This window comes from Chrysoperla carnea, chromosome 2 (genome assembly GCF_905475395.1).
Source record: "Chrysoperla carnea chromosome 2, inChrCarn1.1, whole genome shotgun sequence".
NCBI classification, from domain to species: Eukaryota; Metazoa; Arthropoda; class Insecta; order Neuroptera; family Chrysopidae; genus Chrysoperla; species Chrysoperla carnea.
In genome coordinates this window covers 89,434,519-89,460,292 of record NC_058338.1, presented here as the reverse complement: position 1 = coordinate 89,460,292, position 25,774 = coordinate 89,434,519, and the positions used below count along the sequence as shown (strand labels likewise).

Genomic DNA, 25,774 nt, shown 5'->3' with positions numbered 1-25,774 from the left:
ATTTTAAAAAACAGTATATTTCCCAATTAAAAGCAAATATTCTTAATAAAACCTAGTGAAAAATAGATATAGGTCATAACTGACAGGCCCGTGCGTACGGGAGGGTTTTTGGGGATCAAACCCTCCTCATTGAGAATTTCTCTCTACATAAATTTGAATTAACAATATTGTCCTGTAAATGCACCTATTTATGAAACGCATTTCCACTGATTAGTCAGATATCCATGCATATTTTGAGCTCGGTACATTCTTTGACTTTGTCTTTGAGTCAAGTACTTTAGAAGAGACGTTACCGAATTGGCTGATTCTACGAGCAATATCTACGATGAATACGACATAGAATTGTGGAAGCAAACGTTCGCGTCATAACAGATTCAACGCTCGAATGTACAGACTGATTCAGTTGAAGATTATAGATCGATTTTTGATTCATCACCACATTTTATTAATTTTTGCTTGTCTCTTTCTCAATAAAATAGAAAATTTGGATGAAGGCTCTTGCGCTCAAGTTTTTGAATTAGCCTTTTCAATTTTGCACGATGATTCCCCCCGACATCTTTGTCGACGAAGTTCAACCTTCGCGATAACGTATTGACGGATTTGACGGGACGGCAAAAATTCACTCGAAGATTTCGATATTTGCAATAAAGATTATAAGATATTGCGTTTCCGAATATCAATCAAATGCTTCGCGTTCTGGCAGTTTTGTCTGTGACAACAGCGACGATTGAACGCTCCTTTTCAACTTTGCATCGTCTCAAAACATACATCTGTGTGATAAAAAACGCAAATTCTAGAATATATCTCCGTGTATAGATGTGCGTTTTTTGACACAAAGATACCATAGATCGACAATGTCTGAAGATCGGCTGAACGGTTTAGTCTCGCGCAATATACATCGCGGTGTAGTGGTCGATGCGCACAGAGTTTTGGAAAAGTTTTTTTCTTTACGTCGCAGAATTTTAACTTTTTGAATAGTTACTAAATATCACTTTTATTGACTTTATGAACTAACATGATAAACAAAAGTTTGAACCCCGACTCCCTGGATATTTTCTGCTCACGGGCCTGATAACTGAAATCTCTTCCCAACAAGAAGTTCAATCGTTTACTAGAATAGAAATCCTTAACCCTAGAGTTTTGGGAAGTCCGCCGTTTCTCAATTTTTAAATTTTATGGAATTTTTCAACTTTTTGGATGTTTTATTTACAATTGAGGAGGCGATTTGAGCTACCTAAAACTCAGAATGCTAATGATCTTAATATTATGAGTAAGACATTATCGCTCGGGGCGCCACATCGAAACCATTGATCCAAGTTTTAAGTTTGATATGACCATCATCTAATCTTGTTACAAATTTTAGCATTCGTTTATGTAATCTCGCGAATATTACCTCCTAACTTAAAAAATTTTTCGTTGAATCCTCCTATTTTCAAACAAAACAATAAAAAATAATGGTTCCCAAGCAAGCTTGTTAAATAATAAATAAAAATTAATTATAAACACTTGCTAATAAAGGCCGTTTACGCGTTTGCATTGGTTTATACGAATGTTGATAAACACTTGCTAATCGCCAATGTTCAGGGTATTCACAGTCCCGTTTCTCTGGTTTTAAACAGAATGGTGGAGCCAATGTTGTAATTCGATAATTTTTTCTAACAAATGGATCTCTTGGTTTTGGAACGCATATATAAGGTTTATGTGATCCATAAGAATTTGAATCGGATGAACTACTGTTTGGTTTTCCCGCTTTAAATGCCATTTTATATTCGGATTTCGGACGAATTTTTTCCTTTTCCCAATTTTTTACTTCACATGCCGGACATGGTCGACAAAATAATTGTTTGTATTCTGGTGTAAGTTTTTCATAAGATTTTGTAAATTTTTTCACTTTATCGCCATAAACGGATAAATTTGGTGAGCTATGACTATGATGGTTTTGTCTTTCTAGTATTCGATCATTTACTGCGTCGTTATTTTTGTATGCCGAATGTGAATTATGGCTGTTGCTTTTACTGCTTTTTTTACTATCTTTATTGCTACTAGAATGCGAGGCATTATCTGAATGTTTTCCATCATGACCATTATCAGAAATTTTCATTTGTTTTATGTGGTTACATAAATCTTTATCAGTCTTTCCACACCAAGCTGTTTTTGCTCTTTGGTGATGATTCATATCGCAGTCGTCATTATCACCTGGGTCACGTTGAGGATTTTCGACTTTTTCGAAAAATGATTGCGTATGTATTCGAGTTGATTCTGCGTGTTCGTCTTCAGGTTTTGGTGAATAAACTTTTGTAAATACTGCTGGCGCAGCGGAACCATTAGACCCATCTATATGTACAGGTCGTTTTGGTTCATCCTCGGGATTTTCCGGTATTACATCCCAACAAATCGCTAATTCAATTGGTGTAATATCTTTTTGGATAATTGTATGCACGGATCTACGCTTATCAGTTGTACTTGGACGATTATTTTTTATATGTCGATCTTGTTTACTACAAGGAGTGCAAGTTTTCGGACGATATACTTTTAATTTTGTACATTGAGTTGGGCTATAACCACCGTAAGGTTTGTAACCGACTCCGGTTACTATGGGTTCAATTTTTAAAGCAATTCCTGGATGTTGATGTCCTTGCATTTGTAATCGTCGATAGTATGGATCAGTTACCGTTTCGGGTAAAGGTTGATGTTCTAAATTTTCGCGATGGAATGTTTTTGCTGTTTGAAAATTATGAATGGCTATTTGTACTTCGGGTGGAACTTGATCTTCACTTGTATGAGATAATCGTTCGTGTGACTGATTTATTTGAGGTAATGTTAGTTTCTCGTTAGGTGTACTTTTCAGCATTTCATGACTATGATGTCGATGTCTTGGTGATGTTAAATCGCCAGGTGTGTACGGTTTATTGTTATCGTCATTTTCCACTTTAGGCTACCAGTTTATTTCCATTTTACAAAGAATGATAAGACATGTAAATTTATGAAAAAAAAGTTATATTACTTAAAAATAATTACATAATTATATTTGACATACAATTTTTAGTTTAGGCATTAGTAATTGTCTGACTCATGAACGGAACATAATACAGGCTGTACCTAAAATGAAATAAAATGAAAACAAAAATATTTTTAACTTTTTCAAAGTTTTTTGATGTGTGGATCCAAAACATTTGGGGCAATATGAATTATTATTGGCTTCGCACTTTTTGTTTACTTGCTCCGTGATCTCAATTTACGCATTTGATATTGCATGATATCTCAGAAACTATTCATTCAGTCATCGGTTTAGGTCAAAATTACTCTAGATAAGGATTTATCCAAAATTGTACGAGCGTCATGGCAATTTTGGATAAAAGACTGAAGTTAAGTTTTAATCAATTCTGAAAATTTTAAGGGGGGGGGGGTATTCCCGATTATTTAAATAAATAAATGACTTCTAAACTAGGCATATTATTTAATATTGGTTTTTTGAGAAAACGGTAGAATTAAAAAAAAACTATTTAAATTAAAGTTAAAACCTTAATAAATTATTAAAAAAAAAAAAAACCGTTGTGTCCGACTATAATTAAAGATGTTTGAGCACGGTAGTGGAGACACAAATTTAAAAAAAATATATATATTTTCAATTTTGATGGTGAATTATGTTATAAGTTGACAATATAAGACGAAAAGTAAGAATAAAATTTTTCGATATCTGTAGTAATTTTCAAAATACAGAAAATTTAAAATTTTGTTTAATTATTCGATATTTCGAAAACCAAGGCAGATATATAAACATAGCGTTCTTATTTTTCGTCTACATTCATGAAGTTATAACAAAATTGAGCATCAAAGTTGAAAATAAGGTACAAATAATTTCAACCTTAAATTTAAAATTGCCTTGGTGCTCGTACTACCTTAAAGTGGCGAAAATTTCTAATTTCGAATAATTATTGAAGTTGGAAAAAAAACGTCTACCAATCATGCATCACTTACCAAAGTAGCCAAATTTATATTGGCGGGTGATTCTCTTAATTTAAGGCGTTCTTCATCGCTTAAATTGGTGCGTTCTTCATCGCTTAAAATGGAAGCGCTCTGTATTAATGGTTTATTTTCATCATTATATGCAATTGATTTGTCAGCTTCCCTTTTATTAACGTAGAGAGTTGTAGTGGTATTATCTTTATCAGTTTGACTGATTGATTTATCTTTGGAGACAAACCGATTTGGACCAAAATTTTTTTCAAGGTACTTCTTTTCATATAAATATTTTCTACGACGAGCTTCAACCTTTTCTGGATCAGGACGGTTTAATTCATTAGCTAGAAAAAAAGTTATCAAATATAGAAATTAGCCAATTTATTAGATGAAAAAAATATGTGTTTACCTATTTCTCTAGTTATGCGTTTTGGTAATTGCCATGTTCCAATATAATTACCCCAAGGACTTGAAGTTTTTTTTAGACCAGGTAATATATGCCCTTGATCATTTGATATAATTTTTGTACAACCTTTTCTGATGCATGGTTTATCTGGATACCATTTTGGTACTTCCCAATTTCCCAAATTAGTTGGATTAAATTCAGTATCAAACTGTAACAAAATTAATTTCCATTAACCTTAAACAAAACATAGTGGTTGAGCAATAAATTTTCAGGCCCCCAAAAAGTCGAAATAATTTTTTTTCGACTTCGAATATGGTTTCAGAGAATCAATGTTTAAGATTCTCTGAATCTTCTCACAAGAATTGAAATCAAAATATACATGAAGAATTCTGCACTTTCTTTATGAACAAGTGAAATTTACAAAACTTAAAAAACCCCCGGCAAATGCGATTTATGCAAATGCGATTTATTCCTTGTAAACTGATTTTTGGAAACTTAGCTATAAAATGTTCTCAATCAAGTCGGTTCGACCGTTTAGGGGCTACTATGTCACTGAGAAACACACAGACGCACAGATAAACACTTTAAACTTACAACACTCCTTCTTCAATCAATATCAATACAAGATTTCAACAGATTCAAATGTTGTTTAAAAAATTATCTAATTGATTTGTGTCCGTACAAGTGTGATCTATTAAATGTACAAATATGATTTTCTTTTCTTTGTATGACATATTTATACTCTTATTGAGTCAAAAATAAATTGATTATTATTATTATTATTATTATTATCAAAGTGATGGTCAAGGACATAAGATGAGATTAAAAGGGTACTAAAAGAGTTATTATTTTTTGGGACAAATTTTTGGAAATATTTTAATTGAAATATTCGAGTTGACTTTGTCTTTTGAATTATTGTTTTGAATTAATTATTTTACTATTTCATTTTTCGAAATGAATGGAGCCAAGTTTTTTTCGGTTACAAAACACTATAATTCGCACTTGAAACATAGCTAAGAACACTCTCTGTTAAATTACCTTTCAAATGAAACCAAAAGAATTATGCCACAGACAGACAAAAACACAGAAACACACATAGTGGTCAAACTTATAGCACCCCTTTTTTTAGTTTGGGAGTTATAAATTGACCGTAAGATGCACAGGACAGGGTATCTCAATTTTTATGCTTCTGCCACGGAGGTTGAAGGAAGCTCACAAATTCTCTTTTCGACTAAATGAAGAAAAATTTTGAAGGATTTCAAACAGAAACATAAACTTTTTCGTATGAGTACTCCTGGAATCCTGACATCGAAAAACGAGTATCAGATTTGGAGGTGGCAAAAGGGTAGAAAAAAGGCAAAGTTTTGCAAGAACTGTAACTCGAAACTCGAAATATTATCCACGCAATTCACTCAAAATTTTCCTTTATTTTAGTCAAATTGAAGTATTTTTTCAGCTTACTGCGAGAGCGAAAAAATGAGACATCCTATTATGTTGATGTATTTGAGAAGAGTGGTGGAACACTGTCGACTGAAATACTGCCTTCATAACTCAAGTTCTCTGATGATCTGGAGGACGATGAAACTTCCATACATGTTATTTATACCTGCAGTAATCTACAGGGTATCATGTATAAAATGTTTGGTTCCGAAAAATTGAATACATAGTAGCTGTAGGCTTTCTGTGCGGCTTCTCTTACCTGAAGACATTACTTTCGGGTTACAGGCTTTTCTCAAGAAAACCCCTTGGTATAGGTGCTGGAAATCATTTGCGGCAGCTCTCTTTTGTATTATTATTATTATTATTATTAATATGTCGATATTTTTCAGACTAGAATGGCTTTAAATTAAACTTTCTGAAACTATGAATTTTGATAGATCCTCGAGGAATACATCAAAAGTGACGACTGGAGACTGGCACAGAGTTCTTAAAAATCTAATTTTCGGGAGCTTTAATCTGTCAAAATATTTTTTTTTTTCGCATTTTTCAACAAAATATGAATGTACCGTAAAAATGAAAAAAGTTAAATTAAAATTAAGATCGGCTCTGTCTAATTTTTTCGCATTAAAAAGTAGCCTATGTTTTTTCTTAGGCTTCAGACTACCTCTGTAATCGGTATTAGTAGTTATTGCGTATACACACAGACAGGCAAACAGAGCTTTTTTGGCATTTATATTATAGGTAAGGATTTTTCTCTGTTATTTATGATTCGAATGAGCTTTTATTAAAGTAAAAAAAGAAATGAATATTCCTTATTGCGAACGTGAAAATACAAAATTTCTTGCATAAGTTTTATTCTGAGTTCAGTCAGATGTAACACACTATCCATAAATTGACAGAAAATTGATTTGCGAAGCTTATTGTGTGAAGCACTGTTTAATAATTTTTTATTTGCGCGTAGCCATTTCACAACATCGATGTAAAAGTTACTATAAATATATAAAGTATCTAATATTACAGATGTTTACAAATTTTCTAATCTCGTAAATTATAGACTAAAATCCTTAAAATAAATTCGTTTTTTTATTTTACAAATTTTAATCTCAAGATTTATAACTCTCTCATTAATCATAAAAAAATTAATCCATAAAAAAAACCGTAAAGGATTCAATCCCTTCGAAACATTTAATTGATATTACATATGTAAATACAAATATCATTAAAGTAATCTACCAGTAAATAGAAGCTACACTACCAACGCCAATATAATATTGTTTGGTGTATAAAAATAATAAGCTTTAAATCACGTTATTTGATATAAATTCAATTGTAAAAAGGCGTTATACTTATTATATTGGTATGGTCGTTAAGCAGAAAAAAAAATGTTTCCCCTTTTGTAACAAGTACTATTAACAATATCAAATTGAATTTCGGGTGAAAACTACTCAGTCACGTGGAGGATAACCTTCCAATGCAGTGTACTATATGTTACAAGAAATGATAGAAATAGGGAATTTCATGATATGTTTAGGCATTTTGTGGGCAATTACATGGATTTTAAGGTAGTATGGGTCGTCAACAGACCATCTTTGTTTTCAAAATTTTAAATAGCGTACAAAATTTAATATTAACATTACCATAATTTATCATAATAATATTAAACTGATTTTATAACAATGAATAATACATAAAATTTTATTTAAAAACAAGTGAAAACAAACAATTGACTGATTTAATTGTTGAAATACCATGTATAGACAGTGTTGATGAAGCAATCGTTTGTTTTTTGACGTCCCGTTAATAAAAAAAGATATCCACTTTTAAATAGCTACACACACACTGATATTCCCATATTAATGTATACTATAAAATTTGCACCTAATAAGACTGTGACACATGTGAAGAATATTGCATGCACTTGTATTATGTAGCAAGTATAGAGTGACCTAATCTATTGTGAATTTAAATGGAAACAAGTGAAAACAAACAATTGACTGATTTAATTGTTGAAATACCATGTATAGACAGTGTTGATTACTTTATCACATTACACATACATACATGTCACACATATATAACTGATATTCCCATATAATACATACTATACAATTTGTGCTCTCGCGGGTAAACAGTGATGTTTACGAAAAAATGTTTCAAACAAAAGTTGTTTATTTTTTTATAAAGAACATTTTTTACATTTAAACTTTTGTTCTATCTCTAACGGTTTACAAGATGGGTCCAACGGACCCAAGACCCAATTGACCCATATTGCTCATTTACGAACTTGACCTCAGTTTTTAGGTTCTGAGTACGCTATAAAAATTTCATCTTGATATCTCTTTTCGTTTTTGAGTTATCGTGTCCACAGACGGACGGACGGATGGACGGACAACCGGAAATCGACTAATTAGGTGATTCTATGAACACCTATACCAAAATTTTTTTCGTAGCATGAATATTTTTAGGCCGTACAAACTTTGGACTAAACTTAATATACTATGTATATTTCATATATACATGGTATAAAAATAAATAGTATTTTGACCATTCATTTGATTAGTTATTGTAGTTATTGTATTATAATTCTTCTTTATCGACATATTATACTCTAGAAATATTATACTAAAAAAATTAAATATTTGTTTTTTTCTAGGATATAGGCCATAATGATGCGAAAATTGGAGGATTGATAAAATGAAGTTTGGCAATAGGGAAAATTGAGGTTTTTTTAAACATTTCAAACATGTGTTCAAAAAAAAAAAAAAAAAAAAAAAAACTATTGAAATGTTTAACTATTGAAATGTTTAATGGTTTAACGAGTGCAATTGTACAAAAAATTCGACGTTCTTTGAAAGCTTTCGTGATTTTTCAATCTTTTTGTTATTTTTATACTTTCAACCCTTATTTTTTACTCTAGGGGCTGCACCTTGAAAATCCCTAAATAAAATGCGTGTTTGGTCATTTTCATTTAAGAGTGTTTTTACAAAAAATAACACCTACTCTATACGAACTTTCAACCTCTATTTATACATGAGGTGATAATTTGCAAAATACCCAAATTTCATTATTCTAGGTTCAGCGGTTTTGTCTCTACGTTGATGAGTATGTCTGTCATCTAAGTGCCTAAGGTGTTTATAATTAACTGTAGAACTCCCAATTTCTTGTTTATAAAGACGAACGAAAAAGGTCATGATCAAATTTTGATCTATTTCCGAGATAATTATCTAAATCAATACATAAAATTGTTTAATGACAAAACACTTATAAATAAAAGGATGTCTTTATCGTTGCATTTCATTATAACATTATCTATTTCACCTTTTTAAATGCAACGATAAAGACAGCAATAATTGTTGTTTTTATCATTGCATTTAATTATCAAATTATCTAACTCACTTTTTAAAATTTTTATTTATCCCCACCCAGTCACGATAAAGTTATCCTTCTATTTCTAAGTGATATGTCGTTGGATAAATTTATTAATTATTTTGGTTTATTTTCTCGGAAATTCGGCGTCAGATCAAAATTTTTTTAAATAACTTTTTCGTTCGTCTTTATAAGCTTATTTAGGAAAATAAGATTTTTGAAGTTAATTATAGAACACCTTATATAGATGGCTTCGCATGGGTGCAATGCTGATACTAAATATACTTCAGAATGCCTTTAAATACAATAATGTGTTTATTTACGACATTACATTAGAAATCTCTAAAATTATCAGCATGTCTCTACTATATTATGAACGTATTATACATAAAAACCTTTCTTTTGAATCTCTATCTATTAAAAAACCACATCTAAATCCATTGCGTAGTTTTAAAGATCTAAGCATACATAGGGACAGATTGCGGGAAGCGACTTTGTTTTATATTATGTAATGATGATTGAGTAAATAAATGGTGGAAACGCAAGTAAATTATCCAACATATCGACTTTTAATAGTACTACACATTTATTTGCGCTTCCACCATATTGTTTATTAAATTTGTTTGAGTTCGATATAAAGTCATGAAATTCTATTTCATGAAATGTCTTAGACATAAAAATAATATCCTAAATTCTTCATACCCTTCGATTTAGTATATTATGTTTTATATAGTGAATGTATATTGTACATGGCAGGTGTTACTAAACACTTGTTTCAATTACCAATATTAAATTGGTAGTCATCGAGAAGGATAATTTAACTAGTAAAATTTCTATTTAACAAAAAACTTATTTTCAATGCAATTTACTTTTATTTATTATCATTCTACCTTACATCAATTACATTTGATAATTGGTTTTGGATCCAATTTTGATAGTCTACAAATTTTATTATGCTTATGGTAGGACTAGACTTGCAGTTTTTTTTTCGAATAGTAGGAAAATGGTTGGTGTTATTTTATTCAACATACAAGAGTGATCGTTCATTATCGCTAATAGGGAATATTCTTGGTAGAATTAGACAAGGTATGCTCGATGGAGGACGAGTTTTGGTTAAATTCGCACACGTACCCAGTCGACGCCATCTTACCTTGTTCCCGCTTCCTGGTTTAAATGTTGTAAAAAACGTGAATACGTTTATGTGAACAATCCTTGTGTAATAAACTTTTTACACAAGCGCCTCAGATTTTTTCAATTTTTTATGAGACAATTTGATATTGCAAATATCTAAACAAAACATTGACCAACTTGACAGCTCGAACGGAATAGTGTAGGCGCTGAGTGCCCACAAAGATTCTTAAACTAGAACAAATTTGCAATTTTCTCATATATAATTATGTGGGGTTTTCTTTTGGTAATTCATAAAACGTATTTTTATGTGATTCCGACCTTATGGAAAATCATTTTTGTTTACAATTTTAACCATATCTCCGGTTCAATTGGTCCTATCAATGTAAATAGGAAATATTTGCTTTTTCATGTAGAATAAAATGGGACAAAATATTTATACTAAATTTTCAATAACTTATATATAAATAACCCCCCCCCCCCCGATTCTGAGCGATGAGCAAGCTGAAAATTCGGTTTCAGCGGGTCAAAATACGTCGAAATACACTCCTTGTTCGGTAAGACCCGTAAATGCATACAAAACCTACTCACCGCCTACACTATGAACAAATAAGCAATATGGCGGTGATAGGGTACCGTGCGAGAGAGTGAGACAATGTCCTCATCCTACTCCTACCTGCATATGAGCATATCTTCTCTAGTTCTACCATGGGAATATTCATCTATTTTTTTTATATTTTTAATTCATTGTTTACACCGTTATAACATAGTAAAAAATACAAATATTCTTAAAAAATGCTGTAATTAAGTGTACAAAAATATTCAAAATGGATCATAAATTTGAGATGTTTAAACGCAGTCCTTTTGGCGCTCTCTCTTGATGACTTATTAATATGTGGTCTGTCAGTTGGTGAAAGTTCAATGTACTGTTTATACAGGTGTAATACCCACGTATGTAGTAATTATAGTATATATTCATGGTAATACCATACAAAATATAAGTAATTAATACCATACGGTATGTCAACAAGTTTGACAAGCCACATACTATGACGTCACGTCCGTTTTAAAATTTGAATTTTCGTTTAAGATATTTGAATTGCTCTCACTGAATTTGCACTTTTATTAATTAATTTTAAGTAATATTCCCTATTATATACAGTGTGTTCATTCCAAAAGTATCCATCCTTAATAACTCTTAACCTGATGTGATTATTGTTGTGAGTACACGTCCATTTAGATATCCAAGGGGAAGTTCAAAAATGGTACCTAGAAAATTTTATATTTCATCTTTTCATCCCTAGCCACTCTTATTTTGAAATTTCAAATGGCAATCTACCTTGTTGTTAATGTAAAAGGTCATAGAATGCTCTTTTCAACCATGATAAAAATAATTAAATCGATTAATTGGTTCTTAAGTAGACTACACAGAATATGGAAGGTATGAATTCCATATGAAGGCATGATACTTTTGAAATGAACACACTGTATATCCGCATCTCGAAATTTAAATTTGATCTTTGATAAAAAACCCTAAGACAAATTTTTCGGGTACGGAACCCTAAACGTCTCCAAACTTAACCGATTTTGAAGATCATCGCCTATTTTTTTAGTTGTTCCGGAGTGCTCATTTATCAGACTACTATTATGATCCAAAATTTTTATGGTTCAAATGAAAATTTTATAGTGTTTGGAAATTAAATTCGAGTATTAAAACTAAAATAAACAATTTAGGGAGATTTTTAGAAACATGACATGAGTCGAGTTGTTTTGTATACAATCGTTTTTTATTATGCAGAAATTACAATTCGGAAAACATATGTAATTGTTAAAAAACCATTTTTTTGTAATTGATTAAGGATATATACATTTTTTTAAACAATGACATCTTTAACACATGTGAAGAATATTGCATGCACTTGTATTATGTAGCAAGTACAGAGTGACCTAATCTATTGTGAATTTAAATGGAAACAAGTGAAAACAAACAATTGACTGATTTAATTGTTGAAATACCATGTATAGACAGTGTTGATTACTTTATCACATTACAAATACATACATGTCACACATATATAACTGATATTCCCATATAATACATACTATACAATTTGTGCTCTCGCGGGTAAACAGTGATGTTTACGAAAAAATGTTTCAAACAAAAGTTGTTTATTTTTTTATAAGGAACATTTTATATTTGAACTGTTGTTCTATCTCTAACGGTTTACAAGATGGGTCCTACGGACTCAAGACCCAATTGACCAATGTTACTCATTTACGAACTCGACCTCACTTTTTACGTCCTGAGTACATTTGTAAATTTCAGTTTGTTATCTTTTTTCGTTTTTGAGTTATCGAGTTGACAGACGGACGGACGGACAACCGAAAATGGACTAATTAGAAGATTCTATGAATACCTATATACCAAATTTTTTTTCGTAGCATCAATATTTTTAAGCGTTACAAACCTGGGACTAAACTTAATATACCTTGATATATTTTATAAATACATGGTATAATGAACTAACTGTATTGAATTTTTTCAAGGTAATTGTTTTCATTTGAATGAAATGTTGGCCATTTGAAAAATAATGGAGCATTTAGGTTTCAAGCGTATCTGGTCATACTTTTGAAGTTTTTTCCCTAGTTGTGAAAGGATATAATCAATGACTGAAATTTAGGAGCGCTTAGAGAGGATTAAGCCTTTGAATATATTCATAAACTCTTCAAATGTAAGCATAACTTAAAAGATACTTTTATTCCAAAAAAAAGTTGTTGAAATTCGTTAATTTTTGTTGCCGAGTGAACTTTGGAGTTTATCATTCGAAAATTAAATAGTTCAAGTTTTTGAATGTAATTTTAAGTGATTCATATCCGATCATTTTTTATGGTTATATAGTCTGATAGAATTAACTCAAAGACAGGCTTAAATCAATGAAATTGTAAACTGTAATTTTTTTATTTGTTGGGTGATAACGTGATAAATATAACATTCCCATTTAGACACGGCTATATTGGCAAAACGAAAAAAAAAATCTACGGCTCTGACGAAAAAAATGCGCATTAAAAAGACGAGAGTTTTTGAGATATGATGCTTGAAAAATTTACACGATTTTCAGAAATGTAAAATAGAACAAAAGTTTAAATTTAAATGTAAAAAATCTTTCTAAAAAAAAAAAAACTTTTGTTTGAAACAATTTTTTTTAACATGTTTTCTCGTGAGAGGTCAAATTAGACCAAAACTTTGGTGTACATTTTCTCCAAAAATATAAAGGATGGAGAGACGAAAACTTGTAGATAGCTTTAATTAATGAATACTATTAATTATTAAAATAAAATAATAATAATTATTATTATTAACTAAAAAATATTTAAAAGACGAAAAAAAAGTTTTCTAGAAAACTAGTACAAATGGCGGCCAGAAGGCGATATAAAGCTGCTTTTTTGATATGTTATTTGGATCCCTTAGCTTTACATCGTGTTTTACGATTTTTATATAGAATTTGACTGGCGTAATATTCTAGGCAAATTAGTCAAAAAAGTTTTGTACATTCTGTATATATTATGCAAGTACGTAGAGCTATATAAATGTAGGTATTGTGTTATCCTCATGGGTGTCACTAATCATTTCAGGATCATAGAAGTGTCGCACTAGATAATCCTTAAACACCACTTACAATATACACAACAAACCCCTCTATATTCCTATATAATAATAGTGCAATATACATATAAATATGTTATTTGAGGGATACAGTAGTTACTATACAGGACATACATATATCGGTATACATGCTATTCTATGTTTTTTTTTTCTTGATGTTGTTTAGAATAAAAGGGAGACCAGATATTTCTGATAATACAAATAAACATACAATAATAATAATTTAATGTCCGAATTTAAGGGATGAATGACGGAGCTAACAATATGTAACAATTTAAAAGGAAAAAACATGTGAAACGATCCTTTTATTGTTGACCTAGAAATATTTGAGATAATATACTCAGAAAATTAGAGTTATTTTTGCACGATGTATCTTCACCAAAGAATTTTTCTTAGCCGTACAGAAAATTCGATTAATCAAATTTTGAATCCAACAAGTGAAAACAAACAATTGACTAAGTTAATTGTTGAAATACCATGTATAGATAGTGTAGATTACTCTGTCACATTACACACACATACATGTCACACAAATATAACTTATATACCCACTACAATTTGCGCATAATTCACGGTTAAACAGTGATGTTTACGAAAAAATGTTTCAAGCAAAAGTTTTTTTTTTTTTTTACATTTAAACTTTTCTTCTATCTCTAATTTACAAGATGGGTCCTACGGACCTAAGACTCAATTGACCTATGTTGCTCATTTACGAACTTGATCTCACTTTTTACGTCCTCAGCACTCTATAAAAATTTCAGCTTGATATCTCTTTTCGTTTTTGAGTAATCGTAATGACAGACGACAGACAGACAACCGGAAATGGACTAATTAGATGATTCTATGAACACCTATACCAAAATTTTGTTCATAGCATCAACATTTTAAAGCGTTACAAACTTGGGACTAAACTTAATATACTTTGGTATATTTCATATACATGGTATAAAAATATCATTTTCCTAACAAAATCTTCATCAAGTGTCAACTTTGGGGAGTTTTTTGAGCATTTTGCGGAATAATATTTTTCGGGCGTATACTAATTTAGAAAGCATGCTGGATTTTATGTAATTATATCAAAACTGTAGGTTCGATCAATGGTTCAATAAGTTTGATTAATTGTTTTCTAAAAAAGTTCGTCCTTTCTTTGACATGCCTAATGTTGTGAAAAAGATTATTAAACCCGCAAAAACTGTTTTTCTAATCTTAATTGACATTTACAGAGAAAAAATGCAGTGATTACTAAGTCTTAGTAATTCTGATTAATTTGAACCAAGCTTAAGGAAAAGAGAAATTTAAACTTATTGTATTAGGAATGAAGTGCTGGGTAATTAATTTAGTATGTTATGTATTATATCAAAGGAATTTCCTTTATTTAACTTGCTATGTTTGACCGTGAAAGAAGGTCAAACTCACGAAAAAAAACCCTTCTAAATTAATTAATTGAATTATAGCGGAGATATCTCCGATAAACCAGTCATGTAATAAGTTTAATTTTTGTCAATTAATATTCTTATTAATTTAATTAATATTAGTTTGTACAATAATAACATTGCATATTTTATATAATAATACCGGGTGTTATCACTGCCGTATTTAGGAACTTGCCGGCAGTAGACACTAGAATAATTTTGAATTCAGGTAAAGATTTTGTGTATTTTCACTCGATAATTTTATTAATTTTATGTTTAAAATAATTGACTGAGTTAATTGTTGAAATACCCTGTATAGAAAGTGTTGAATATGAAAATTTTCAAAAATATTTTCTTGATTTTTTTTTCATTTTTCGAAAATGTTTCACAAGATAACTAGTTGAAATTTTCGCAAATTTTCAACTCCTTTTTATTCTATGGTCTTGGAGAAAATGAACACCCAAGGTTTGTCCTAAATTGCTCCCTCATCAATCAACTAGTACTGTTTACGAAAAAATGTTTCAAACAAAAGTTGTACATTTTGAAACATTTTGGAACGATAAGTTTGGAACATAACATTTAAATTTTTGTTTTATCTCTAACGATTTACAAGACACGTTTGCAATTGTCATGTTCCTCATTTACGAAAGCAAACTCAATTTTTACGTCCTGAGCTCGCTATAAAAATTATAGCTTTATATCTCTTGAGTTATCGGGATCACGGACGGGTAGACAGGCGAGCGGACAAATTAGGTGATTTTATAAACACCCATAACAAAATTTTGTTCGTATCATCAATATTTGCGTTAAGTAAGCGTTACAAACTGGGGACTAAAATTAGTATACTTATACATCAAGGGTAAATACCCTGTGTATCTATATATTTCTTATATACAGGTAAATAATTATTATTGAACATAGAATTGTATAAGGAACTATAAGTTAGGTTATTGAATTATTCATATACAAATATCTTAGATAATTTCCGACGCTTCTTCATAATTATTAAATTCTTTAAAATTAGAAAAAAAATATTTTTGCATCAAACAATATTTACAGAGCATTTTTCAAAAAATTAAAAGAGATAACCTGATTTTTACATTCACTCTGTGTTTTTTTTTTCCTTAGTCCGGTAAAATCAGAAATTTTTCTAATGTGCAGTTTCTAAAGAATAAGAACCAAACTGAACTTGAAGGAGCCTTTAGTTTGCATGTTCTGAACCTATTCTGAAAAATTATGTTGAATCGAGTTTTGATAAATATCTTAAGAACTATCAATTTTGTCGACGATGAAAATTGTTGTATATAAAATTGTACCTTAATTGTTTATTGTAATTTTTAAAAAATTACAAAAATCTTCCATTTTACATAAATTTACCCTTTTTCATCCACTATAAAATAAAAACTAGGAATTCAAATCAAAGGGACTTTGGAGGTCAGAATAAGCAAATAAAGATCTTTTCAAAGTTCAACTTGTTTCCTATTTTTTCGAAGACTAGATAAAATTTTAAAGCACTCGGTAAAAAAACCATATTTAAATAATTAATACCTCAAAAGTTTTTCGTCTGCTTGTTGATTACATATAAAAACACAAATTAAAATCCATAAAACATTTTAATATTTCAAAAACATATAATTTTAAAATTTTAATTTAAAAGAAAAGTAACAGTTTTTTATTTAAATTTTTTTGATTGATTAAAAAAGTATAACAATAGATGACAGTAATTAGTTATTGTTACATAAAAATTGTGGTTCCAATTGATATACAAGTATTATATAATAATACCACTGACAATATTGAAGCATCAACTACAGAACGACAACCGCGAAACAACTAACAGAAAACTTTTCTAAAGAATTGATTGAAAGTTTTTCCATGAGAAAATGAATATTATATTTTATATATAAAAGGGGAAAACTCGTTTAATATAGTGAATGGTACTAAAGAAAATAGTAATTTACATTAATAATATAATGTTCTATAGGTAGCATCATAGGCTTATATAACGGGTGTCCGAAATGGAGTTTTGTTTTTAAAACGGCTCACAGTGGATTATTTATATCAGGCTATTTTGATACCCGCCCTCTTCACTGGGCTTAAAAGTAAAAACCACCGCTTTATAGCCTCCAGTTTCAATTTTTTTGTATACCGAGTATATCAGAAAGGTGTCCATGAGTTGTGAAATTTACTGCTTTAAATTTTTACAGAAATCATTAATTTATGGTTCAAAATGATCATCATTCTGCTCCATCTGTGATGATTATCAACCATAAATTAAAGATTTCTCTAAAAAATTCAAAAGATTAAATTAATTTTTTTTTTTAAATGTCCATATTTTTATAATTTATAGCTCATGTGTTATTCTAATGTATGAGCTATATTGCTGTACAGTTTCATTAAAAACCATTCGCTAGTTTTTGCGTGAAAGCGTAACAAACAAACAAACATGCTTACTTTCGCATTTATAATATATAGAGATAGGGATTTACGGACAAAATATAATGAAGTGATTTTTATGCTCAAAATTGATTCAAAAGACTATTTAAATGTAAAAGTACCTTTTATTTGAAAATAATAATAAAAATTTTTTTTAGTCATATTTGCCTTCAAACCCAATTATTTTATTTTCTTCTTCAATTTTTTTTTGCTTCTAAGCCACTTTATTCTTATCTATGCTTGCTTTTGTTTCCACGTAAGGTGATTTGGAATTTGTAAATTACAAATTTTCACTGGAAAACTGCTTGCTCCTTGAGTTTTGACTGAATCCTAATCTCTATCTTTGCCTTTGTCTTAAAAGAAAAGACGCTAGCTCGTGCAAGTTTTTTTTTTCATAAATATACTATAGAATACTTATTTGCCCTGTTCCAAAAAAATTTACCGGGGAAAAAGGGGCACATAATCAAAAAGTTTTGAGTTTGATAAATTTAATGAAAAAAAGTTACCTTTTTTAACAGGAAATATGGATCACAAATATTTAATTATATTCATAGAAACATCAACATTAAATACTAATAAATAAAACACAAACCTTCGTCTTCAATATAAAAAAAAAAACCTTACTTAATGGCACTAACAACTATAACAACATGTATCTGTAAGAACAGAGAGGTTAAGAGGTTAAGATAACTCAAGTGACCTGTTTGTGATGGATTGGTTATCTATAACTACACAAAAAAAACAACTTTCAATGCAAAACAAAAAGAGTTGATTTTTTTGACTTTTGCCTGGAAATTTGATATATGCCTCTCTTATCTGTTTAACCTTTCATGGACATTTTTGGTTATTTTTAATAAAAGCCTGTGTCTTTAATGAAAGCCATATATGATCGTTTGATCTTTTTAGATTTTGGTATAGATTTTGATGAATAAGAACTGTGGAAGTGTTGAGAAGACTAATATTGCAGGCGTTGAATGGAATTGAGTGTGCAAAACAAGAGGACTACATTTTCTCAATTGATTCTTGTTCAGAAAAGCTTATAAATTAATATTCCGGATGTCCTACTTTTTGTTATGCGTATGTATTTGGCCACCCTATAGTTCATGAATAGTTATATACACAATAAACATTATATGTACTCTTTGCTTACATACAGGTAGGTATTTTACCACGAAAATATTTAAAAGAATATCATTTATAAATTATTCTGAGCATATTTTCAAGATAACAAATTAAATTTAAATTTGCAAAATTTAAACAAAAAAATTGTCACAAAATCTCAAAGTTTCCGAAATGAATAATAAAGCAAAATTTCTATGGTTGTTTTTGTCTGCCTTGACTATAATAAAGGTAAGTTTGGTAATATAGAAAAAAAAAATTGTTTTACCGTGGTTCGAGTCTCAAAGAAATCGATTTTATTTTTTATTATTTTTTGTCAAATATAAATATTATTAAAAAGTCATCAAAAAAACAAGAAATAGGTACAAACAAATGACAGTCAGTTTGTGATTGTCGAAAGGGTTGAAAAATAGTTTCGAACTCTATAAAATGACTTTCATTTTCCTCAAAAAAATCTGTAAATCATAAAATACGAATTCACATACAATCGATATTCGATCCCCGATTAAAACCGCATTGTAATTAATTGGAAAACTTAATCAATCCTCCAAATATCAGATATAATATTAATTCATAGAAATTTGCTATTGGTTTATTACGAAAGCGATAGGAAATGAATATTTATAACTTGAAAATTGCAGTATTGTGTGTTTTAGTGTTTAAAGGTAGTACGAGCGCCAAGGCAAGTTTTTTTTGTTCTTGAAATTATTTGTATTTTATTTTCAACTTTGATGATGACTTTTGTTATAACTTCATGACTGTTGACGAAAAATAAGAATAAAATTTCTTGATAGCTGCCTTGGTTTTCAAAATATCGAAAGCTAAATAATTAAACAAAATTTTCAATTTTCGATATTTCGAAAATTACTCCAGATATCTCAAAATTTTATTCTTACTTTTTGTCCAATATTGTCTGGCTATAACCATAATTCACCAGCAAAATTGAAAATATATAGTTTTTTAAATTTGTGTCCCCACTATCGTGCTCATACATCCTTAATTAGTCGGACACAACGGGTTTTTTTTTGTATTCAATAATTTATTAAGGTTTCAACTTTAGTTTTTTTAATCTTACCGTCTAGTTTCGGAGAAATCTATGACAACATATCATCAATCTACTGTTTTCTCATAAGATCAATGTTAAATATACCTACTTTTGAAGTCATTTTAATATTTAAATAATCGGGCCCTCCTTAAAATTTTCAGAATTTATTTAGATCTAGTCCAACTTTATATAAATAAGAAAATCAAGCCTTTCAACCAAAATTTCTCTGGCGTTCGTACATTCTTAATAATCTAACACAACCTTCACCTTCGAAGTGATGTTTTAAAGGCGACATTAAACCATAAAAGTCATAAAAAATTAATTTTTAAATAGGAAAAGTTTTCAAATCAGTTTGATCTTAGATACAATGTAGACTATCGTAGTAACGTATCTATAGATATAACGTTAACATGGCATGTATTTTCTGTAAGCCATATATGTTTATGATGTAAGAATATTGCGTGATATTATCAAATCAAACATGATGGAAAATATTTTATGATTGCCAATAACAAAAACAATATCTTCTTCTGAAGCAAATAGTTATAGATGTTATGTTAAAATTAGTCATCATTATTTATAATTAAGTAAAAATGATTTTTTTTTTGCTTAGTTTTTCTTCACTCTAAAATCGTTGTTAACTAGCAAAAACCGTGAAGATAAGATTTTTTAGAAGCATGAATAAAAAACTTTTAACAAAAAGAAAACCGACTTGAAAAGAAAAACTTTTCCTATACTAATAATATGCACTAAAAAGTAAAAAAATAACGATAATTATACAATGCAGTTAAAATTATTGTTATTTTTGGAGTCGGTGTCAGCCAAGGAAACAACTCTGACAGAATAGTTTGCTACATTAGCCCGACTGACACCGACTCCAAAAATAACAATAATTTTAAATACATTGTATTATTGTTATTTTTTTACTTTTTAGTGTATATTATTTGTTTTGGAAAAGTTTTTTTATTTTGTAATTTTTAGTGAATCTGAAGTACGCTAACTAATTTGTCACTAAAAATAATCATCGAAATCAGTTGGATTGATATTGAGTTATTCGTCCTCTTGTCGTGCATACTTGCTGCAAATTTAAGACTTTTATGGTTTTCTCATGGATGACGTTGTCAGAACTGGATTAAAATGAAATGGAGCTACACAGGAAGCATCAGCTTTCAAACAGATAAAATAAAATTTAAATAGTTAGTAAAAAGTGCTAACTTTTCATACTATTATTATAAAAATGATAACAAAAATTTAAAATTTCATTTGTCAATAAATCACCCTTGTGAAACAGGGCCTTAATAGGGCTTTTGTGAAAAATTCATATCGTTTCTCTGTACAGTTTATGAGAAATGTGCCTTTTTTGGTAAAAAAATGACTTTGGTAGTTAATTTCTTCTAAACCGTAACCAGATAATCGATATAAATTTTTCACAAAAAACGTGTATAATAGGATGATTAATTGATAAATAAAATTTCAATATTTTTGGATTTTTTGGATTTTTTTGGTATCGAAATACCTTAAGAACATTATTTTCTTACAAATCTTTTTACGGTGTAGGTAATTTTTAATAATTCGACGTTAAGGATGTACGAGTGCCAGGACAATTTTGGATAAAAAGCTTGATTTTTTATATATGAAGTTGGACTAAGTTGAATTCATTTCTGAAAATTTTAGGGGGAGCTGGTTGCCCGATTATTTAAATAAATAAATGACTTCAAAAGTAGGCATATTTAACATTGGTTTATGGGAAAACGTTAGATGGATGATATTTTTCATAGATTTCTTCAAAACTAGTCGATGGAAATTAATATTTATTTATTTATTTATTATAAACGGGCAGCTAACCCTTTACAAGTATAATTAGTATGTACATAAATAAAAATAATTAAAATATAAAATATAGAAATACAATAAATGTAGGAATAAAATAAATACAATAATTTAAAAAAAAAAATGATATAAATATCTACAATAAATACAATAAAAATTGTTATAAAATATAATTTAAAAGAACAGAAAAAATTTGTATATATAAAATAAAAGAAAGTGAAAACTTTTACATTAAAGCAACGAATTTTAGTGCTATGGCTAAGAATTATTATTTTGTATACTTCTCTTAAATGTATATAAATTTTGTTGAAAAAAATCAATGGAATCACAGAAGTTATTGGCATTACGCATTATTCTATTAATTGGTTTGTGAAATAAATAATTACTTTTGGCAAATGGAACATTAAATAATTGATTTTTTCTTAAGTTCACATTAGGAACATTTAAATTAATTAAATTTAAGAGGTAGGAACTGTCTATTGTATTGTTAAGTAATTTATATAGAAATACCATATCAGCTGTATCTCGTCTTTTAATCAACAAATCAATTGAAAATCTACTGTACAACTCCTCATAATTATGGTCGTCAAATGTATAGCCAAGTCTGAAACCAATCATTCTCAAAAATGTTCTTTGTACGCTTTCAATTCTGTCGATGTAGCATTCATAGTGCGGGGACCAAACTAATGTACCATATTCTAAGATAGGACGAACTAATGCAAGATACAAGGTAAGTAAAACGTTCATGTCTGTAAAGTTAGAAGAAGTTCTAAAAATAAAGCCTAGCATTCGATGAGCCTTTTTACAGGTGGTATCGATATAATGAGCAAAGGACAAATCATGACTCATAATTATACCTAGATCTCGCAACTTCTCATACCGAGCCAGTGTGTGACTATTAATTGTGTAGGGATTGAAAATTGGGGATTTGTTTTTATAATAACTAACGATGGAACATTTGGAGTAATTCAGATATAATTGATTAATTTCGCACCAGTTATCTAATTTATTAATGCAGTTTTGAAGAATTGCACAGTCATTATCAGAGGAAATAGGCAAAAATAATTTAAGATCGTCTTCGAATAACAGAAAGGAGCAACGTTGTAAGAATGGTTTGATATCGTTAATATATAACAAAAAAAGGAACGGTCCAAGATGTGAACCTTGGGGTATTCCTGAAGTTGCTAAATAGATACAAGAAGAAGAAGATTCCAAATTAACGAATTGCCGTCTTCCACTTAAATAACTGGATGTCCAGTCCAATAATGGGCCGGAGAAACCATAGGCTTGGAGTTTGGAAATAAGGATATTGTGGTTTACTTTGTCAAACGCTTTACTAAAATCCGTGTAAACGACTTCCAATTGATTGCCTCTTTCAAATGCATTAAGAACTTCATTTTGAAATATTAAGAGGTTTGTATTAGTTGAGCGTCCTTGAGTAAAACCATGTTGTTCCGAGATAATAATATTTTTGAAAAATGGACTAATAAAATCCAACACGCAACTTTCAAAGATTTTCGCAATTGTAGATTGAATTGTGATTGGGCGATAGTTACGAACGTCAGATTTATTGCCAGATTTATAAAGTGGTACTACTCTACTTATTTTTAAGCAGTCAGGAAACACACCAGTTGCAAGAGAATAGTTGAAAAGGTATGTAAGAGGATTGACTAAGATTTCAGCAAGATTTCTTAGTAACAGAGGAGCGATATTATCAGGACCTGACTTCTTATTCACATCTAAAGAATTTTGCTTTTTATAAATAATTTCTGGAGATATATAGCATGAGTTAATATTAACAGATGATGGGTAACTGAAATTTGGATTTGTATTTGCTGCAGTTTCATAAACAGAAGAGAAATTAGCTACGAACAAGTTGACTATACCTTGACGATCATCGGCAGTTACATTATCTAAATACATATGATTTGGTATTCCTCCTGATTTTTTGAGTTTATTAACAAAATTCCAAAAGTAACTTATATTTTGAGGAATAGATTGTTGTACTAAATCAATATAAGAGTTATGGTGTTGTTTTACCAATAATTTACAGGCTTTTCTAGCTTCAGTAAAGAGATCATAATAACGAATTGAATTGGTTTGTTTGTAAAGCTTATGGTATATTTTTTTATTTGAAATAGCTAATTTAAGTTCCCTAGAAAACCAATCAGGATAGGTCTTATTATAAAGTTTCTTAACAGGAGTGAATTGTCTTACGTTATCCATCAGGCAGTCATAGAAACTATCAAAAGCTGAATTCACTGATAAATTATCAAACACACCAGTCCAATCAATACTATTAATGGCTAGAGATAAATCATTATAATTACAATTTTTATAATCTAAAAGGTGGCAACTTTTATTCATTGTGGAAACATCGAAAGTTATATCTAAACTACATGAAATTGCAGGGTGGTAGCTATCCTCAACAAGCAAAGGTTCAGCTCGAGTAACAGATAAATCATCAGTAGATGAAAATAAGAGGTCAAGAGAATCATTAAAAGAGTTAGTTATAAAATTACGTTGATACAGATGAAAAAATGAAAAACTATCAACTATTACCTGAGAATTACAAGTATGATTGGGGATAGCTTCGTTTGACCATGATATGCCCGGCAAATTATAGTCACCTACAATTAATATTTATCTGAATTTTGAATCATTTCTTAGAATTTCTTCAATAGATTCGCAATGCGAGGTATAAGAACCCAACCTTGACGATGGAGGAATGTATACAGCACCTAGGAGTATACTTTGCTTATTGCAGACAACTTTGATAAATAATTGTTCAACATTTTCATTTTTTGTGGTTAAACTGAACGAAATAAATAAAAAAATATTTAAAACTAAAACCTTAATAAATTATTGAAAACAAAAAAAACTCGCTGCGGTCGACTAATTAAGGATGTATAGGTAAGCACGGTAATGGGGACAAAAATTTAAAAAAAATTTTGTTTATATTTTCAATTTTGATGGTGAACTATGTTATAACTTGACAATATAAGACGAAAAATAAGAATACAATTTTTCGATATCTGGAGTAATTTTCAAAATATGGAAAGTTAACAATTTTGTTTAAATTATTAACTTTCGATATTTCGAAAACCAACGCAGATATCGCAAACTTTATTCTTATTTTTTGTCATTCATAAATTTATAACAAAATTCATCATCAAAGTTGAAAATAAGAAACAAATACATCGTAATTAAAACACCGAAAAATCAATTCTATTGTGTAAACAAAGCATATTCGAAGAGCATTCGTAGATTAACTAAACAACTTGTTTTATGTAAACAAGGAATGATTAAAAAACTATCATTAAAGAATATACCTAACCAAACGTGCGTAACATACCTGTTCAGCTCGAAAATTGAATGCCATTATCTCTATTATATCGATGACTCATGCGTAATATTTGCCAATAAAATTTGCATTAACGCCATTATACACAACAAAACTATTAAAAAACTATTTGGTAACTAAACATTTAAGTTTATTTATTTTACGTTTCTTTATTTTTCTATTTGTCCAAAATCATTAACTAAATGTAAATAACTAAACAGTAGAATTCGCGTGACAAATACATTTATGAATTATTTTATTTTCTCAAATTATTTGTATAAATAAATGTAGTTAGTATAGGTATACGTTCGGGATCCAGGGTAACAAAACAAACTATGTATTTTTTATAAAAATGGTTTCTATGGATGTGCTTCCTTCTTTCCTAACTTATATATTCTTTCATTTTATCCGGTATAATAATATATACAAGCATGATGGTTTAAAAAAAAACTGTAATACGTTTCGAAGCTGTCTACTAATATTGAAAATGTCTACAAACTAAAATTATCCAGTCAAAATAGACATACAATTTTGGAAAAATTTGTATAGAACTAAAAATTGATACACACTTGAAGATTTTGCAACAAGTGGTGTTTTGTTGCTTTCGCTTGAAGCGTAGTTGCGC

The 25,774-nt window shown here is 29.5% G+C and overlaps 1 protein-coding gene across 1 annotated transcript; it reads right to left on the bottom strand.

Annotated features, from left to right (window-relative positions):
- Nucleotides 1-1,492: 1,492 nt before the first annotated feature.
- On the bottom strand, nucleotides 1,493-25,293 carry LOC123293028. Its single transcript, XM_044873744.1, has 5 exons — nucleotides 25,162-25,293; nucleotides 4,370-4,574; nucleotides 3,979-4,304; nucleotides 1,892-2,935; nucleotides 1,493-1,792 (listed from the first exon to the last, which is right to left on the bottom strand). Exons 1-5 carry the CDS (start codon nucleotides 25,186-25,188, stop codon nucleotides 1,493-1,495), a joined length of 1,902 nt encoding a protein of 633 aa, XP_044729679.1. The 5' UTR covers nucleotides 25,189-25,293.
- Between the last annotated feature and the right edge of the window lie 481 nt (nucleotides 25,294-25,774).

Excerpts from the sequence above, each read along its gene's own strand:
- LOC123293028 (XM_044873744.1), bottom strand. The coding sequence starts at position 25,188 with ATGGCATTCAATTTTCGAGCTGAACAG. Across the intron at positions 4,575-25,161 it reads TCAATTTTCGAGCTGAACAG|TTTGATACTGAATTTAATCC; the intron begins GTATGTTACGCA and ends ATTTTGTTACAG. Across the intron at positions 1,793-1,891 it reads TATCCGTTTATGGCGATAAA|GAAAAAATTCGTCCGAAATC; the intron begins GTGAAAAAATTT and ends AATTGGGAAAAG.